Here is a 20,613-nt window from a genome sequence, read left to right on the forward strand (position 1 = left end):
GTTTTGCATCCTAGTTGCTAATGTGATTTTGCTGCATTATCTGAATTAAAGTCTGAATCACTCAAATTCATTTCCCTTTCTTGCAGATCATGTATCAGTTGGAGGACTTGGAGACAGCTTTTATGAATATTTGCTAAAGGCATGGCTAATGTCTGACAAGACAGATCTAGAAGCTAAGAAGATGTATTTTGACGCTGTTCAGGTAAACCCAATATTTAAATCATCTTTGCCACTTAACTCTAATTTGTAACTTGCATATTAATCAAGCTTTAACGAAAAAATCAAATACTACATGAGTGGATTACAAATTATTTCCAGCAAGGTCAAGTTCAATATCTGCTAATATAATTATAACAATAGTGATCATACTTGATGTTTTAGTTCTAATAGGTCAGTTAAGTTTTTTTTATATGGTTTGAACCCCCTTAAGATTTACATATCCGAAAAAGAGGTATTTTTCTTCAATGGTATGAGTTCTCTGCTTAGAGTCACAGCCTAAAATTATGAGGAGAAAAAAAATCCTGAATGTGTTCTGAAAATCGATTAAGTTAACATTGCCCAAGATGACATGCTCATGGCTACCTCCATTCGGAGTAAACTTACCTCCAGAGATATATGAACAGTACTCTTAAACAAAAATCCAAACTAACCAAACTAATATTTAAGAGATGGTTATTAATAGTTTTCAGTGGTCCTTTATAATGGATGAGGAATGAGAAGGAACAAATATTTGTTGAATTGCCTACTGTGTGCTTAGTATGTTAGGTGGATATTTTAAATGAAATATTTGTTTGTTTGTTTCCTCACAATAGTTTAGATACTGTTCATCCAGTTTTCCAGATAAGAGAACTGAACCTCAGGAAGAGTAAGGATAGAACCAAAATTCAGTCTAAAATTTATGTCAATACTTGTTCCTTTATCCCTCACCACTGTAGAGTTATTTGTGAATAGAATGTCTGTACTACATGTAAATATTTCTTTACAGGCAGTAAGTTAATAATATGTTAGTAACTACTTAGCAAACTCCATGTGACGTGGCCAGTGTAAGAATAAACTAAGCCTTAATCAAATTTAAGCCTCAATCAAAAGTGAAAATAAAACTTGAAAGTAAAGAAAGTTAAAAAGGAAAATTATTTTATATAAAATACTTGAACTTGTACCCAACTTTTCAGGAACACATTTTTTAGCAGAATCAAGTACCTTTTTGATTGATAAAAGTATTTTATACAGTAACTCATATTTTTAAATATTAATTATTATCAAGGCATCTCAGATAATGCTGTAAAATTATGGCTACATCATCAGAAAATTGACCTTTTGACTGCTTAGAATTTTTTTTGTAATTGAGAGTAGTAATTTATAGGGGAAAAAATAGTAATTTGTAATCTCAATGATGTAGGCATTGTTCTAAAATTGGTCTCCCTAGTGATATAGGCTGATTTATTTAAATATAAATGCAACTTGCTTTGGTCTGCTTGACCAGACTGAATAATACATTGGTTCCCTTCCAAAGTCAATAGAGAGTTTCATTAAAGAGAACAGATACAACTCTACTATTTCACACAGAGGAACCAGAACACTAGTTATTAGAACATTGGCCTTCAGTTAGCACAGCCTTTATTAAGGCATATGATGAACATCCAAAGCTTACAAGGATACTGTCCACGTGGCCTGTTTCAGATTTATTTTCTTTTTTTCATTCCTATGAGATTTCAGGTTTTAACCTAGGTTCTTCTTCTCCATACAGTATGATTTCCATTATGTCATTTTTAAATTAATATCCTGTACGACATTTTAATTATTCTAATCTTAAAAGTGGCCCCCTAAGACCTTGATGTTCCAGGAAAAGCAACTTAAAAATATTCCTTGAAATATACCCACACGGCTTTTAACATATTGTATTTAGACAAACCATTGACAGGAAAATCCATTAAGAACAAATGAAATCGAAGTGTTTCCTGTTTCTCTTAATAGTAAAAACACTTTCAATCCATTGTGTGTCTTCAGCTTAAAAAGCAAAGCTAGAACAATTAAACTTCTGATTTTGAGAAGTAGCTATGTCTTACACAGCAAAATTTCTTTGTGCTCGGTATACTTCCAGGTATTATTATTATCAAGGAGAGAATCCCTTACATTATTGTTCTGGACACTTGAGTTACTAGAGATACAGTTCATCAGTTGCAGCTTCAAGTGGATTTTTAAAAAGTATTTAATTCCAGAGTGGTATTTTCTTTGGTTGTTTTAATAATAAAATATTTTGAGCTTTTAACTGGATATCATGGCCTTATCTGGAAACCACACTAAGAATCCACAATGATGTGTGCTCACCCTGCCATTGGAGTGAATGGTACTTGGGAAGTGATGTATTAGACAAATAGAATTCTACAGACTTCATCAAACTACCTTTTTTCAAATACAGAAGGATGAAATCACAAAATAGACAATATTCTTTTTCCTAATGAATTTTCTATAGATTTGACACAACATTTTTTTAGGGCCACTAAGACTATTTTTCCTCTTTTATATTTATTTACATTTTCTCATTGCCACATAAACATTGCTTTGAAGGTCTTGGAACTTCATTGTAGTTTAGTTTGAGAGGTAGCAACTCAGTCAGAATCACGCCAAAAATAATGTAGTACTTTATGCAACATCTGTAACAGGGTAATAATGTTTCTCTAATCCATGCTCAAAAGCTATTACTCTTGCCATGTAGAAAGAATAATTTCTTGGGTGATGAACAAGTATCTGCTTGAAGGACTTTATTGCAATTTGTGCTATGAGAAGTGTAAATAGCAAAGATGCTCAGTCACATTAAATAAGAATGAAATATTAATGTAATAACTAGACATCAATAAAATTAGCTTAACCACAGTTAATAAACACAGCACTGTGTTTATTTATTTCTTACCATCTTGATTTCATTTGTTTACTTCTAATAAAGGTAGGAAAAGTTTTACCTGCCTGTGTATTCATTTTTATTTATTCTTCTCTATCACAAGGCTATCATTCGTGTTTACTATTCCTAAGTACCCTTCCTAAAAACCCCTCTTTTTTGCTAATAGTGTAACAGGTATAGATACAATCATAGCCCATTTCCTTCTATGAAGTAATTGGAGGGAAAAAATCATTTCCTGTTACAGTAATTGGAAATTAGTAATTTCAAACACACATTATTTTTGCTTTTTAAAATATAAGGCTTATTTTATTTTCTCTATCTATTTTAAAAGAACATTAACAGTCCTGAGGCAGAAATAAAGGATGTCTTATAAATAATTTATTGTAAATGTTATCATTTCTCTCAAACTTACAGATTTTATTAGTTTTAAATATATTTATTTATTGTATACTAATGTGCTTTTTAGTAGAATTATTAGCAGGAAACTTAGTTCAAGCGTTACCACAATGGAGATGTGATGATGTGATAAATAACCTTTATCAGGTGCTAGTCACAGTATGGACCACTTTATAAACAAAATGTTGCGGTTTTCTCAGCAGATACTACTATTCCCATTTTATGGATAAGGATACTGAGATTTAGGGATACAGCAAGCAAACTGCCCACAAAGTTTACAGATAGGGGAAAAAAAAAGTTCATCAGAGCTGAAATTTGAAGCCTAGCAATCTGACTTGAGAACAGTTCCTCTTTCCCCCTCTGTTTTGTTAGCCCTCCAAACCTACAGAAGCAAAAAGAAGAGTAAATACCAGTCTGATTTCATACACAGATATGCTCAATTCCTAATCCATAATAGGGCCTGTGCTTTCTGTTGTTTCTCCATTTGTGAAAAGTGGAAATGCACTAAACCAACTGTGACCACTACACCAGTGACCTGTCTTTGAGTAGGGGACAGCTTTTTGGTTATGAGGACTACAGGTGTTTGGTTTTAGAACCAAGCAAAACTGACTGAGCTGGCCCAACAGCACTCATTCTAACTAACCAAAATAAGGCATAGATAGGCTAGAGGCGTAAAGCAGTAATATAAAATTTCAGGTCGAATTGAATTTGTAACACCAAATTCAAATTGTGAGTAATGTTTTATCCTTTACTTTAATGTTGGGGAGAGGAGGTGGTGTTGGTAGTATAAATTTGAGAAGAGATTACAAATGTTGAAAATGTTCTGCATTTTCAGGCAATTGAGACTCACTTGATCCGCAAGTCTAGTAAGGGACTGACGTACATCGCAGAATGGAAAGGGGGCCTTCTAGAACACAAGATGGGCCATCTGACCTGCTTTGCTGGAGGCATGTTTGCTCTCGGGGCAGACGACGCTCCCGCTGGCCTGACCCAGCACTACCTTCATCTCGGGGCTGAGATTGCCCGTACCTGTCATGAATCTTATAATCGTACATGTGAGTACATGCTATTCTTCACTTATAATCTATCCCCACATGCTTTTACTTCATTCATTTTTTTTGTTGCTGCCCTCAAAAACCTATCCACTGTGCCTGATGAAACTTGATGATCGTGATTAATATCTTAAGGAATTTATGTTTTTAGTTTGAGGCACTGCTTTTCTACATAAAAAATATTTACCCGTAGTTTGCCAAGAAACAAAAATCCAAGCTGTAAAGGATTAAGACAATCTAATTGATTGATTCTGCATTTGGATAAATAACATTAGGTAACAGTTTCTGTCCCAGTGCAAAAGAAACTTAGTATTTTTTTGTAAACTATTATTAATCTTCCCAGTATCTCCATGAAATAGATTACGAGTCTGGCTTCCTTCTTATAAAATAGGAATTTGAAGCAAAAAAGATTAAATAATCTTTCATGCATTAGAATTCTCAGCCACTGACTTTCTAGCTAGCTAGTAAGGTATTTCATGGTGCCTTGTACCTACCAGGTGGGTGCTTAGTAAATGGTGGTTAAATGAAAGAAAATAAACAATCATTATCGTTTTCTAAAATGGACTCTTTTAAATGACTAAATTTTAAGAATATATTGAGTATTTTTTTTACTATATGATGTTTATAATTGTTCCTTGAAATGACTTGGCACCTTTTTTAAATGTTGTACTTTCTAGTTCCATTTAAGTTATAGACACTAGGCACTGTCCAGGACAATAACCAATGTCACCATTGCATATTTTTTAGTTGTGAAACTGGGACCAGAAGCTTTCAGATTCGATGGCGGTGTTGAAGCCATTGCTACAAGGCAAAATGAAAAATACTACATCCTACGACCAGAGGTTGTTGAGACTTACATGTACATGTGGCGACTGACTCATGATCCAAAGTACAGGAAATGGGCCTGGGAAGCCGTAGAGGTGATGTTTTAATTTGCTTATGTTTCTTATAGAAAAATGTCTCAGGAAAAAATGTTCAGTAATACCTATAAGTCTAGTTTATCATCTCTTCTATGACTTTTAAAGCTTTAACCAGACTTTTTTCCATTCAGGACTGAGTGTTTTCAATTAGGTCATCCTACATCTCTGGCTTCAGTTTTGCTTAACGCAATGATAGATAGATAGACAGATAGACAGACAAATATTGAAGGAGATATCTAGAAAAGCATATTATAAAATTAAGTTTCCATGACTATAGAAGTGATAACCACGTAATTCCACAAAGGGTTACAGGCAACTAGAGTATAGTTACCCCTGCTTGTTATCTATTTCAAAAGCTACTAGGTGTTTTTTTTTTTTTCTATTGGGCATTGAAATGATAATTCATATGCTTTTACTCGGAGTAAATTAGCTCCTTGGTTTTAGAAAGAAACTATGGAAGAACTACTTGTGCAAGAATATTCCTTCACTAACGTCAGCTTTCTCTGAATATCTATAAGCTCTCCATCTGACTAGTGTGCTGTTTTAATTATCTTTGTCACCTCTTGGGTCTCTTCCTGCTGAATATGGTGTATCATCTTCTTAAACTAATGTGTGCTGGATGCCGGCAGAGGCACCCTCCAGGATACGCATTAAACAATGTCTAATTTTAAGAGCTATTGTTCTGAAAGGAGTGGGAAGGAATTCAGGGGATAAGAACAAGCAACTGCTTTAAATTACACTCTCTTATTCTCTTCGTTAGAAAGTTAGCTGTCTTTAAAAACCGTCCATTAGGAATTACTTCTCTTGGGAAATCTTAAGATGAATATTGCCTTTGTGTAAAATTTAATCTTAGGAAGCCGTTGATGAATCTCGCTTATTAACCCTCTTCATTTAGTGTGTGTCTTATCATTAGTCATCAGTCATTTTAAGTAATAGCAATTCCTTAGACCTCTTTTTTATTTTTTGCAAAGTTTTCTAATTATGATTACTCAGTAGTAATTCCAATTTCTTTAAATTTGTTTTTTTCTCTAAAAAATGTATTAAAATTGAAGTTTATCTAAGCTTTGGTGATAGGGAATTATTTCAGTCTTTAATAAGCCAACAAAATAATTAATATGCAAATAGTTTAAAATATTGGGAATAGCATTTCATCAAATGCAAAACACCATAATTAATAAGAAACACCATTCTTTTATATACCACTAAGAAAGTATAACACTACCAATTAAAGAACAGCATGCCAATTTTAGAGATGTTAAAATGTGAAAAATGTATGACAGATTGATCAAAATGGAAATTAAGTAAATCTCTATTGCCATATGGGCAGGAAGCTTTGATTTGCTTGGTTCTTCAGGGGAGTTTTTTTTGTTTATGGAGTAATAAGGTTCATTTTATGTGTTAAGAATTTTATTTATTGCTGACTTTTAGTGTAGAATATAATGTAAAATTATTTCCTTGTGTCACAACACAGGGATCCCGTTTTTGCCACTAGTAGCTTCTACTAGAACTTGAGATATGGTGGGGAGGGAGGAGGGCTGGCGGCTCCTGCCTCTTTTAAAGCAGAAAAATCATAGGCTTAGAAGGTGTGGCAGCACTTTTTTTCTGTGTCACATCCCCTTGGCCCCCTGTGTTTGTTTTCAGCAGCAGATGCAGTGGGCAGTGCCCTCACATGCTGGCAATGTCACTTCAAGTGCCTGTGCTTCTCAGCTGTTCTGACTCAGAGCTGCTTCCCAGGCAGCTGGCTATGGTCTGCGAAAGTGTGGGAGTTAATGGTCCTAGGGGCGACCCTCACTCAACCAGTGAGGTTTTGGAGTTGATGAATAACTATTCCAGTCTTCCTTCCTTCTTTGCTTTTTGTTTTGGGTTTTTGTTTTCATTTTCGATTTTTGGTGTTTTGTTGTTGTTTGTTGGTTGGTTGGTTTACAGAGATTCTGACTGGAATTAAGGATTCACACAGGAGACTAGGTTCAAAGGGCATTGAATGCCAAACCAAGGAGACTGGACTGGATTCTGTAGTTGATAGGGAGTGTTGTGGACTGATCTAAGGGGGCAGTTGGACTATTCACAACTGAGATGCAGGGAACTCTGTTAGGAAGTTACTGTAGCATGTAGCTGTGCGGGAGTGAAGGCCAGAACCAGGGAAAGGGAGGCGAAGTGCCTCTTCCTTCAGAGTGGGGTCCACACACCACCAGCATCAGCAGCACTTGGTAGAAATGCAGAATCTGAGGCTCCACCCCAGACCTACTGAAACAGAATCTTCATTTAACAAAATCCCCAAATGATTCGTGCACATTTAGGTTTGAGGAGCACCAGTTGGAGGTCAGCAGCCAAAAGTCTACTCTTAACTCCTTCCTCTCTTCCCCCTCTTCCTCCTTCATGCAGCCCATGCGACTCAGGGTACACTGATCCCATCCTCAACTGCATAGTCTGATGGGGCCTGCCCCTGTGGTTCTCTAAGTGTGGTTCCCAGGCTAACAACATGAGCATCATTTGGGAACTTGCTAGAAACATACAACAGAAATGTAAATTCTTCCTTCTTTGAAGAATAATTCTGAGATGCAACCTAACCTACACAGTTCCTCAGAGAGTTTCCAGCGGGAGTGAGCTCTTGTGGCACACAGCTGTCATCTGCTCAGTGTATTTCATTGGCTCCTCTCCCTTCTCTTCCCACTCACTCACTTCCCGATATCACCTCCCCAAAAAACTTCCTGCATCCAACTCTTGTCTTATGCTGTGTTTTCAGGAGAATGCAAACTAAAACATAGAGGATCTTAAAAATCACCTAATCCAGGCTTCCAGTGAAAGAAAAGACTCCTCTCTTTATCTTTGCCAGATGGCTATTCCTCATCAATTCTAGGACTTTGTAGCAAAAGAGGATATACTACTGATAAAGTAATTCATTTCATTTTTAATGGCCGAAAGTGTTAGAAAGTTACTTCTTTTGAAACTAGGATTGACAATGTCTTGTGCTCTGGGGGTACTGGAAAGAAATTCTCTCTCTCTTCTACATTTCAGGTCCTCAGTTATCTGAAGACAGCACATTCTGCCAACTGTCCGTATCCTCATTCGTCCTTTCCCTCTACCTTCTCATGATGAGGTTTCCAGCTGTGGTCTTTCAGGGCTGAGCAGTGTGGCTCAAGAACTTCTCTCTGAGTGCTGTTTCCCACAGGCTATGGTCTAACATATTCTTTTAATAGATTTATAAAACCTCTGGCTTACATTGAAATTATGGTCAGTGATGTTAGCTATTACCTTAGCTACTATTGAGACATCTCTTTTGTTCTGTGCTTGTTCTCACCCATACTTACAGTTTGTAAAGTATTAGTTACCCATCTTTCTATCGTCTGGCTAGCACTTCCTTCCCAGCTTTCTTTCACTGATCACTTGATAAACCTACTTTCTATGGCTTAACTACATTTCTGAATAGCAATTTCAAACAAGATTTGAAGGTATATAATCCAGCATACAGCACTAGATACTTCCTCTATAGGTTACCAGCAATCCATCAATCACAGGTGTTCAAGCACTTGGGAATTTACCTAACAGAAAAAACATCTACTTGGATAGTTCTTTTGCTTTATCTTACTAATGTCATGAAGACTTTATTAAATTCCTCCCAATTACATGTGTAATTAATATTCTGACAAAGCTCATACTGAAAGTTATACATATACATTTATATATGTAGGTAAATATAGATTATATAATATCTATAAATATAGATATGTAAAGATTATATAATGTCTCCACTGGGCCACAGTAGCAAATAAGCCTTCTATAGGAACGTTCTTTTTTTTTTGCACAGACATTTTTCTCTAGTCCTCTAAATCTTAACCTTTTCCATGTGAACATTCTGGCTTTCAGACAGTGATTTGTCTTCCCAGTTCCTGCTTCTTCCTCCCCAGGCTCTACCCCTGTTTTCAGATTCTGTGATAAGTCCATTGTGCCTGGTTCCACCTTTGGGGTCAGTTAGCCTTATTATTAGCATTGTTCCCCAGGGTCCACTCTTGAAGATCTCCACAGATCAGCTCTTTATCTAACCTGGTAAACATTCTCCTGACCTTCCCTCTGCTGTTCGTACATCAAAGTCACATATGGACTCTAATAATGTAAGAGTTTACTGAAATTGAGGTGGTCCCTATGCCTACAGGCTGAGTCCCAAGAAGAGATTGTAGTAAAATGATGTTCTGATCAGGCCATGCTACATAGCTACTTTCTTCCACTGTTGAGATTCTGTAAAACCGGGCCCAGGAGAGCTGCTTGTCCCTAGCTTTACATTCTTAAAATCTTATAATTTAGACTTAACTTGAAAGTTTTCTTATTTTTTAAAGGTTTAAAATGCCTCTTCGGCATTTTATTTTACCAAAAGCCTCAAAAAATAAAAGTAGCTAGGCCTCTCCGAATGTCTGACGGGCCCTGTCACTGTATGAAGTGTCTTCATCTTGTTTCACTCTCACGACAACCCCATGTTGAGCAAAGGGTCACTGCCTGGGTTCGGGAACCTCTGAGGCCACAGTCAGCGAGTCTAGAGCTGGGATTCAGCCCCCTAAAACTTTAGATTGTGTTCTTAACTACTATGTATCTCCACACTAGGACTGTGAGAGACAATGACTGCGGTAAACCAAAAAGAGGAAAAACAATTGGGCATTGTCAGTCCTCCAAAACAACTCTTTCTATAACAAAAGAAGGAGCTTAAAGAAATTTCTATGGGAGGGAAGGTGGCCTGGCCTTCTCCTTTGTTTATTACCCAAAGACTTCAAGAGAAAAACCAAGAAAAGTTTTGTGGTTAAAATCTCTTTTAAGAAATGTCTGGAAATAGGATTCTGTCGCATTCCATAATAATAAACTTGCCTATTTCTTCTAAATCCCAATTTTTTCTGTTTTTACAAATCATTTTTAACCTATTCCAGTGTATCTGGTGTTTGAGTTTTTACTAAAAAGAACTTTGATCAAAAAAGGAAGGAAGGAAAAGTAATAACTGGACCTAAAAGTTCCTTTCTGCTAGGCTTTCCTCCATTTAGTTCATTGTCTGCAACTAAGAACATAATCAAAGCTTTTTTTTTTTTTTTTAAAGTTGATCTTATTTTCCCGGGAGCTTTTAAAAAGTACAAAATCATAAGACATTTTCTTTATACATGTAGGCTACCAGTTAGATTTTCTTTAACCTGGTAATTAAATGCTTCTCCTCATGATCCCGTGCTCTGTCCCTTCTGCCTTCCAGCCCTCGTTCGCAAAAATCAATTTCCTCATTATCAGTATCTGCAGATGGAAGCTGAGAGCTGCCATGTCCTTCCTCACAGGATTTGCTTTTTCTCTCCTCTTTTCTGGGCTCTGCATTCTTAGAAACACGTTTTCCTCCAAAACCTTTTCCTAGCCAATAAAGATTTTTTTTTTTTTTCCCCTCAACTAATATGGCAAGGTCTATGCTCTCCATCTTTTTGATAGTTAGGCTCAATGGGAGAAAAATGGGGTATAATTATGCATGTAAAAAAGAAGGACAGGGTTATGATTCATAGGAGAAAACTGAAAAATAAATTTAAATGACATGAGAACCTAAGAATAACTTTATCTTGTTAATGTTTTCTTTGTTCATTTCGTTAGAAATATTAGGGTTTTTTTGTCTTAAAGTCTTTTTTTTTTTTTTGTCCACATTCTGTGAATTAGAACCAGATTTCAGATGGTAATTTTTCTCTGACCATATAGTTAATAGGATTAGTAAGATATGGTGAGTAGAAAATAACTTTGCTAAAGATGAATAGACATGATAACGAGCAAAGCAGCCAATGTAATTTCAAAATATGAAGAGCAGTTAACTTGGTGGCAGCTGACTAAATGGAAGGCGAGTTATTTTTGGTTGTTACTTAAATTTTCATTCCCACGCTGCCCAACCCATCTCTATTCCAAATACTCATTGTAGTCAGACAACTGAATGTAAGATATTTTCTCTCTAGATAGTTACCAGTGGATTCATCCCATCTTCTTCAAGCCTAGACTAAAGAAAAATATATTTTAGAAATAGATACAAGCCACATTTTTTTCACGGCTTTCATTTTCTTCCTTTATCTCTGTCACCAATATCATTAATTAGTACTCCACAATCAATTTTTAAGAAATAAGATGTTCTGATTATAGTAGCAACTGTTTTTGGTCCAATACACTTTACTTTCTCAACCAGTGGTTTGCAATCCCTTTTGACATGAATAATCTTTCTATTAATCTCTAAATTATAGGAGGATATGGTAAAAATCACTGAAAAATTATTCAAAAACTAGAAATGTTTCCAGTTAGGAGAGAAGATATATTGTCCATATGTCCTTTAACTCAGCGATCCCCAACCTTTTTGGCATCAGAGACCGGTGGTCCTATGAGAATCTAGTGCCTGATGATCTCGGGTGGAGCTGAGGTGGTGATGCTAGTGCTGGGGAGTGGCTGCAAATCCAGATGAAACTACACTCGCTCTCCCGCTGCTCACCTCCTACTGTGCGGCCCGGTTCCTAACAGGCCACAGACCGGTACCAATCTGCGGCCCCAGTGGTTGAGACCCCTGCTTTAACTCTTCATATACTATTTGCATTTATATTTCATAGCTTTTAAAATTTTCGCCTAAAACTGTTATAATATGTCATTTGACTTGAATCCTTATATATTTTTTTTAATTTGACAATCTAATAGCAAAAATTAGTGGCAATCAGTCTACTGAAATGTGGCCACTTTTTTCCCTTCGTTGTAACTTAGGCCCTGGAAAATCACTGCAGAGTGAATGGAGGCTATTCAGGCCTAAGGGATGTTTACCTCAAACACAACAGTTATGACGATGTGCAGCAGAGTTTCTTCCTGGCAGAGACACTAAAGTAAGTAAAAATTATTCTAAAAGTATGTGGCTGACGTACCTGGACAGATCTTCTTTGTGGATGTCTTTATCATGAACACATTCAAACACTATCGAATATGACTGCCTCTGAATGCCATTCTACATGCATGGCAATGCACGTGTGATTTCAGTCATTGTGTAAGTTCGATAACTTGGGACTGCTTTGACAGTCTCATACGCTAATACCAAAGCAGAGTAGCTTCTTCACTCTGCATTAATGAGTTTATTCCCTTGGGGTTTTGCTATACTTGACTGTTGTACATGACTCTCCTTAAGATGAATACAGATATCAATGTTTGTTGCTGTACCTTTGTGGTTTCACTGCCTCATATACTCATGTTGCTCTCTCCAGATATTTGTACTTAATATTTTCTGATGATGATCTGCTTCCACTGGAACATTGGATCTTCAATACCGAGGCACATCTTCTCCCTATACTCTCTCCAAATAGAAAGGAAGTTGAAGTCAATGAAAAATAAAAAGACATTTTATCATTTACTCTGCTCCATTCCCTTCACTGCATACCTTAATAATTCCTTTTCTTGATATTCAGGCACATGATGATTTTTCTTACTAGGTCTGTGATTATTCCAAGTTCTAAATTGTTTTGCAGTCTTTTATGTTGATTATTATAGGCTTAGATGGACCTAAATTTCTTATGGTACCTTTTATTTTTCAGTCAGTAGATCACAGGTTCTTTTATTTTAAGTAATCTATTATCTCTGGAGTTCATAAAGGAATATAAAATCATTTTTATTAAACTGAATAGAATGGTATACCAATGACCTCTTAATTACAATTTTGATTTGACTGCAAAACTTTTTTCTCCTCTATGAGGAGATGATGTCTGCTTTAAGCTGTAATGTTTTGCCATGTTGCAAAAAGCCATAATTAATAAATTAAATATTAAAAAAGCTTTTTCCTTTTCAATTTCATGTTAATATGGTTTGTCTATCCACCAGAGACAGATCTTATAACTGTGACAGCCTCCTTATGCGGGTCTATCATTACTTGATAGAATGTCTTCTGAAATACTTCACTCACATTTTAATTCAAATTAGAATGTCATCCCAAAGGATCATTGCATATTGACCTCATTTCATTAGAACCATAGTATATTTTTGTTAGTTAATTATATTAGTGTTTCCTGATTTGTGAATTAGTTCTCAGATTTTACTTCAAATGCCCTGTCATTTCTGGATCATGTACTAGTTAATTTCTTCTATTCCCCACCACATAGCAAAGAGAGTTTTCAAGTTTTGCACATCTCCACTATTACCGAATTTTATATTTTTAAGGGAAATAGTATCACTTTTAGTATGTTAGCTTTCGCTTTTTACTGAATAAATGAAGAATTGGGTCTCTCTAAAGAGATGGTGAGTATTTCATATGATTTTTAGTTTGCATTTCATCTTTAACTTTTTTTGCTTGACAAAAAGAAAGTATTACATTTGGTTCAGATTTTTCAGATTTGAAAAAAGACCTTTCTCAAATGTAGCACATTTTTTCATTTCAGTTTATGAAAGCGGGATTTAACTCTGAAAGCTTTGCCAATATTTCTATTCATAGTCAATTGAGGAAAATCTAATACGCTTTTACGCCAAATAAGAGTATAGTATGTTTTGTCAGGTTAAATTCAACATAGAGATTCCAGCTTAGAACCAATGTATAGAATTGGACACTGCCAATCTCTACAATCTGTAGCAGATCAAAATAGTTATATGATTCTTCAAAGCATTGTTTTGAGATATGAGTAGTTTTCCCAAGAATAGATTTGGCAACAATTTGTGTTTTCTTATCATATTGGTTCATATTTTATATATAGTCCCATGAAAGGGCTGATATGATGATGCATATTCTGAGGTACAAAGACTTTAACCACCTGCATTTTCAACCTACCGTGATAAAATAGATCAGTGCAACCCCCAAGATTAAGCTGAAGCATATGAAATGGTTGCATTTGTAGTTTAAAAACTATCCAATATTAGCAATTTCATATGGTTCAACCTGATATTTTTTAAGACAGTTATTTTCTTGGATCTCAATAGTCTTAATTTAGCTATTTCAGCTTTTGAAAGTGTTTCAAAAGATTTTCCTTGTCTGAAAGGACCACCTGGTGCGCCCTGCTCTTTTTTTCACTATTGTACATTGGTATATGTCAAAGAATAAATTAATAAAATTAGTAAATGAAAAAGATCCTTTGGTACATCATTATTTTCATGTTAATGTGTTTTGAGACCCAGAATATCTTCCACTCATATCTTCAGACACTTTATGAAATGAATAGATAATGAGAGTCCTTTTTCCAGGACTCAGAGGCAAAATGTAAAAGATTATTGCCAAAATTGGACCGCATGTATTTAGATTACAATTTTATATGTAGTTTTCTTTGATTTTAAGTTAATTTTCTTTGATTTCCAATTCGATTTGAAAGAGCACAAAGATGATATGTATTTCTGTAGAAGATGGGATTTTAAGATCAGGTTTATGTTCCCAGTGCACTATAATGTACCTTTAGTATCCTGGAATAAGTAGGCAAAAAGATTGTACTACTCTGCCAATGGCAAGAATAAAGTTTTTCCCATTCTAGAACTTGAATTTTTTAACATAAATCCCAAAACACCAAAAATGTAAATGAATTAAGAGATTAATACTATGGTGATGTAATTTAATTAAAGTTCTATTTTATGTTAATTATTTTAAACTGAAGTCCTTAGGTAGACAGTGTCTGTCATTTTCAGCAGTTTCACCTAAAAAGAGAATAATTAAAATAGCACTTAATTTTGTGTTTCTGCTTATGTTTTTGGTATACTTTGTGCAATTCATATTACACATATAAGTTGTATGGCAATTTACAGAACTCAATGTTTGTCATAACTCCTTCATCTGTATTACTCATTCCTTACATTGATTGTTTTTGATTTGTACGTAAGTCCATTCTGTCATTTCCAACTTTATATAAATCTTTAATGTTATGAGAAACATAATAGATTACACATAATTTTTAAAAACTATATTTGTAAAATTTCTTTATTGTGAATAAAGCATTTTAATATATCTCCTCATTTGTTATGTGTTTCTTCTTTTACGTAAGCTTTTGTATATGTAGAGGTGAGTGCTTACAGTTGCAAATGGAAATATTAGATCTTAATAATTATTCTATACCACACCCAGGATATCCTGACAAGGAAACATTTCCCATTAAGGACTTTAATTTGCAAATAACCTTTGCATACACAGCCTTTGGTTAATCAAATACCTTTATTAGGAATCTGACATAAGTTCAATACCAAGGCATGCAGGAGGAGGCGAAGAGTTGGTGTCAGAAATAGCATCAAGTATGATCCTCGTTCTTAAGTTTACAATCGAAGAGATCAGACTCATCCTACCACCAAAACAAAACAAGGCCACATTTAGTTGTATTAAATGACAAGTTAAATTCTGCTGTTGAGGGGAGCAGGAAGTCACTTGGATTGAGTGGTTAAAGAGGCTTAGTGGAAAAGAGAGATCGTAAGCTACAGGAGAGCCTCTAATATTGTTGAAAAAGGCTGAGTTTCTCATATCATGTTGTACTTACTAGGATGTTTCAGACTTTTCGGTTTCTGTCTCACTGCCTGGAACTCTTTTTTCCCCAATTCTTTTATTGCTCATTCCTCACTTCCAGGGATCTGCTCAATTGGCACCTTACCAAAAATGGCTTTTCTGACAAATCAATATAAAACTTCCTATCTCCCTTTGTTCCTTACTCTTATTTTCTACTTAGCATTCGTTAGATTATATATTCATTTCCTTATTTGTTTGTTGTCTGTCTAACCCCTTAGAATTAAGCCTCATGAGAACACAGAGTTCTCATTCCCCCTCCAGCCCCCAACATCTCCAGTGCCTAGAGCAGCATCTAGCACTTGGTAGCACACATTGAATGTTTGGTGAACAGGTGAATGAATGAATGAATGAGTGAATGAATGGGGGAGGCTCCACTTTATACTCAGGCTTTGCTATAGGTATTTGCAAATGTCTCTTAATAAGCAGTAATTTTTTTTTGAAATATTAAGTATCAGTATTGCATAACATGCAGTTATTTTAAATAAATAATAATGAGCATTTTTTTTATTACTACTTATAGTTGTTTTTAAGGAAATATGAAGTAAATTTGTATTTGTGACTGGAATCAACTCTCAAGCAGTTTTTTTAAAACCACTTATATCATGTATAGCCCTCTGTAAAATATACACCAAGGAAATGTAAATCATGATTTCTCTAATATAGAGTATTTTCAGTATTACTATTGAATAGCCTACTATTATTTTCTATGACTTAATGTCACAGTCCCTGTCCTATACAAAAAAAAAAAAAAAAACCTTCTACAGCATCCAGCAAAAGATTTGGTTTTTCATTTAACATAGAGCTAGCCAAATGGGAACCTTCTGAATTCAATTATTTGTAATACAAATGATGTCAGCTGTGTTTGGTTTATTGGTGACAGAATTATTAAAAAGTATTCTAAACATAATTTTTATTTATACTAATCATCAACTGTCCACGGAGAGATGGCAGCTTGACAATCAATACATTTGACTTCTGATTGCATGTAGACAGTTCCTTAAAATTTTAATTGCCATTCTAGCTCCCTAGGTTGTGGCTGAAATATGAGAGTGGGGAGGAGAATCTTATTTAATCTTGATTTCATGGCCTGAAGACTGATTTATGTTTTTCCTGGCCCATTCCATCCACACTGGCCAACACATGAGTCATAATTGTCAAGAAATACTTGCCAGGCATCAGACATGCACATAAAGTATTAGAACTACATAGGAGTCTAGACAGCATTTAATCCAACTCTTATTTTAAATATGAGGAGACGGGATTTTCCCAACATCAAGAACTGTTTTCTCTCCTGGCTCTGTGCTGCCAGACACAGAGATTTGGTAAGATTTACGCTAAATATATATATATATATATATATATATATATATATATATATATATATATATTTATATATATTTATGTAATATATATATATTATATATATAATATATATATAATATGTGCTATATTATATAATATGTGCTATATAATATGTGCTATAATATATATTATATATATAATATATATAATATGTGCTATATTATATAACATGTGCTATATAATATGTGCTATAATATATATTATATATATAATATATATAATATATATATAATATGTGCTATATTATATAATATGTGCTATATAATATGTGCTATAATATATATATTATATATATAATATGTGCTCTACTATATATATATATATATATATATATATTTTGAATCTATATATATATATGAGAGCACATATTATATCCAACCACTCCATAATAAAGGTGCAAATTCAGAGTTCACCCATGGAAATTGGTCTAAGTCTGTATTTCTCAAGGTATGGGCTCCAGTTGACCTATATGAGAACTTCTTGTAAGTCTTATTAAAATGAGATTCCAGAGCAATCCCCAAATTTAGCAAATCAAAATTGTAGTGGGGCCCTGGAATATTAAAGTTGAGAACCACAATTTTAAGTTATAGGTAAGTGAAGATAACAGAAGAAATAACAAATTAATTAGCAAGTCATGACAAGCATATGTACCTTTTTTCTGTATTTTTATTTATACTTCAAGGTTTAAGTACAATAACTTGAAACATAATTTGGATCACTTCAGAAACATAGAGTTATCCTTTTACAAAAGCATTTCTGAGCAATAAGCTACACACTCAAATCTTTTAGAAACAGTCACATTGGATTTTTAAACATAATTCTTACTTACTGAGCAATCTTGAAAGTATTAACTTCAATTGCTCTTGTTTTCATTCAGTTACTGTTTCATTTTCTTTCTTCTCCCAATAGCTTCTCTTAAAGGCAGTTCTCAAATTGTTTCTTCTATTCTTGTTGAGCTTGAACATGACTGCCACTCGTACAGACTACACAAAATTCCTAGTTTGGCCATGTGTCATGTAAATATATAAGATATTCTTGGAAATGACCTCTGAGAATCACCTTCATTTCTATCCCTTATCCTCTGTGTTTTTGCATTCATTGCAGTGCTAATTGTCAAAGACTAGTTGGCTTGCCATTATTATGATCGCTTTGAATCTCTTTAAAATATGCCATTATTTACTGCATAAATTAGCGTGTATTTGTGTCACAGATCCATTTAATTCCCCAGTCATGCAAATTACCATGAAAGCTTAGAAAGCAGTGATAGATGTATAGCTTTTTAAAAAACTTTTCTACATACTGGGATATTCTGGCCTTGGGCTATGAGCACATATTAATTCATAATTCTGCAAACAAGGCCATAAAATGTACTGCTTTTCAGATCGCATTTTTCAAAATGGCTGGCACCTGAGCATTTTTTGTTTGTTTGTTCTGTGTTATTTTGTTTTGTTTTTAACTTCTTAGGAGAGACAAGTAAATGACCCTCATTTACAACATCTTTAGGAACTTTGTTCCTGACTTTCTAACTCTTTTGGAGTTCTTTGTAGAAAGTGAAAACACATAACTTAGAATCACCTTTCAAGGCAGCACAGTGCTATTGGTCTCATTCCATGGAGATAACTGCTTAGCTTGTTGTGACTCAAGGCCTTTATTTAATAAGTGAGAGAAAGAGAACAAATTAAGTCTCTTCCTTCTTTGTGCAAAATGTCATCACCGTTCTTCCATTCAATAACCTCACAAGTTAAATAAACCCTAAATACATTTCACTACTATTCACACTCCTAGGTTGATACTGTCAAATTGATAACTTTGTGACTTATGTAGTCTCAGCCAGAAACAGCAAAATTGCATACATTTTAAATGCCACCATTATAATAGAGTAAAACCCTCTATTCTCTTTGTATGATATGCAGTATAGAAGGAGTAGAGAGTAGGTGCAGTTCAGCCGATGGGAAGTGGACTTCACTAGGAATCAAGATAACTGAGTTCTGAATTTAACTCTGTTACTCACTCCCTGTGTGATTTGGAACAAGCACTCATGTTTTCACATCTATTTCTTCATCTGTAAATGGGAGGAACTATTAGCCCGGGTGCAGCTATTAGTCTAAGATCTGAGCGGTGTCTGTTGTGGATGCTGGAGCAGAAAACAGTAATCCAGAAACCAGAGATTTTCCACCACACCCAAACTACAAGACAGCAAAACTTTGGTTTCCTCATCTACAAAATGGGAGTAATAATACCTTCTTCCTGAGGATTGATTGAAATTGCTAATATATGTAAAAGTTCTTAGTTCTGTACCTGACAGGATCTTGCCTTCAATCCCCGAGTTCCAGCCCCTATTTCCAGCTTACATCCTGTGAAAGAATCCTCTCTCCTCGACCTTGGGAAGCTACCAGCTTGATTTGTTATGACAACACATTTGCTATTATTTTGCTTGCTGTTTCCAATTACCCTCGGGTTTTTGGACGCCGTCTGTCAATCAGACTGCTTCAAACACATGTTATTGTTCATCTTGCAAGGTCAGAGTTTAGCATTTATTTTCTGACATGAGAAGACAGAAATATTCAGCTCTTTCTTCTCATCTGGATTGTGAACTAATTGAAGATTTTTTCACTGATTTATTTATTTGTTTGTTTGTTTATTTGTTTATTTTTACTGAAGAACAAAAGGTTTTCTTCTAGCATTTGTAGAATAGGGATCGACATGCATGATTGTTGCACTGGTAAGAACACTATTTACCAATTGTCATTGGCGTATTGAAATAATCCAGTGAAAATAAAACAGTGACTGCAAATTAAGAACTTTTAAACTGTAGTTTTCATCCCAGAGTAGCTTTGGAAACCCACAAAATTAATTTTATGAACTGGGATGGACTGTGGAAATAACTTCTGAAAGAGCCAATATAGCCTCCAAAATCAGCTTATGTGTTTGAAAATCACTTGTAGTGTCTGAAAATTAATCCCATCCAAAGAAAAATGTATTAAGTGATTTTGATTGAAAGTTCACTTAACCCTTCCCCATTCCCCCCCTCCAAAAGAAACCCCTTGATTTTTACAGAATCTGTTACACAAATTCTCCCCTAATTCCAAAAATCTGGTTCTTTAGTAAAAATACCAAATTAAAATGTTTCACAGTATATATTCTTCTGGTCTTCCCACAGGAATGTAAGGCTGTTAGCTTCTGAAGAGGGGCTTGCAGTTCTGCTCCTAGATTCTGCCTAACTAAGTACCTAGGGTCCCCTTTCCCTCCCTTGGCATGCCACCTTCTTGCTGCCCATTAATTTCTTGCACTCTGCGTGAAGTGGCCCTTCCAGTCTTCTCCTCTTTATGGAATATGCCTACTTTTTTAAGTCTCAATTTACATGTCTGGGACCTGTCTCTCTTGTTCTCCAGTTCTTTCGGGCTTCTTCTGGGTATCTTAAGAACTTTATGCAAACTCCTATTCACGTGCATCACACTATAATGTCATTATTAGTTTTCACTCATTCATTCATTGCACTAATATTTACTA

The 20,613-nt window shown here is 34.8% G+C and overlaps 1 protein-coding gene across 1 annotated transcript in view; it reads left to right on the forward strand.

Moving 5' to 3' along the window:
• Nucleotides 1-15,127, forward strand: part of MAN1A1 (mannosidase alpha class 1A member 1) — a 157,409-nt gene extending 142,282 nt beyond the window's left edge. The window contains exons 8-12 of the mRNA XM_011358770.2: nucleotides 87-202; nucleotides 4,131-4,350; nucleotides 5,095-5,267; nucleotides 12,003-12,118; nucleotides 12,491-15,127. Of these exons, the coding sequence (XP_011357072.1) occupies nucleotides 87-202; nucleotides 4,131-4,350; nucleotides 5,095-5,267; nucleotides 12,003-12,118; nucleotides 12,491-12,617 (752 nt within the window). The 3' untranslated portion in view covers nucleotides 12,618-15,127. The remainder of the gene's footprint in view (nucleotides 1-86; nucleotides 203-4,130; nucleotides 4,351-5,094; nucleotides 5,268-12,002; nucleotides 12,119-12,490) is intronic.
• Nucleotides 15,128-20,613: the final 5,486 nt, after the last annotated feature.

This window comes from Pteropus vampyrus, unplaced genomic scaffold (genome assembly GCF_000151845.1).
Source record: "Pteropus vampyrus isolate Shadow unplaced genomic scaffold, Pvam_2.0 Scaffold43, whole genome shotgun sequence".
In the NCBI taxonomy this organism is placed as follows: domain Eukaryota; kingdom Metazoa; phylum Chordata; class Mammalia; order Chiroptera; family Pteropodidae; genus Pteropus; species Pteropus vampyrus.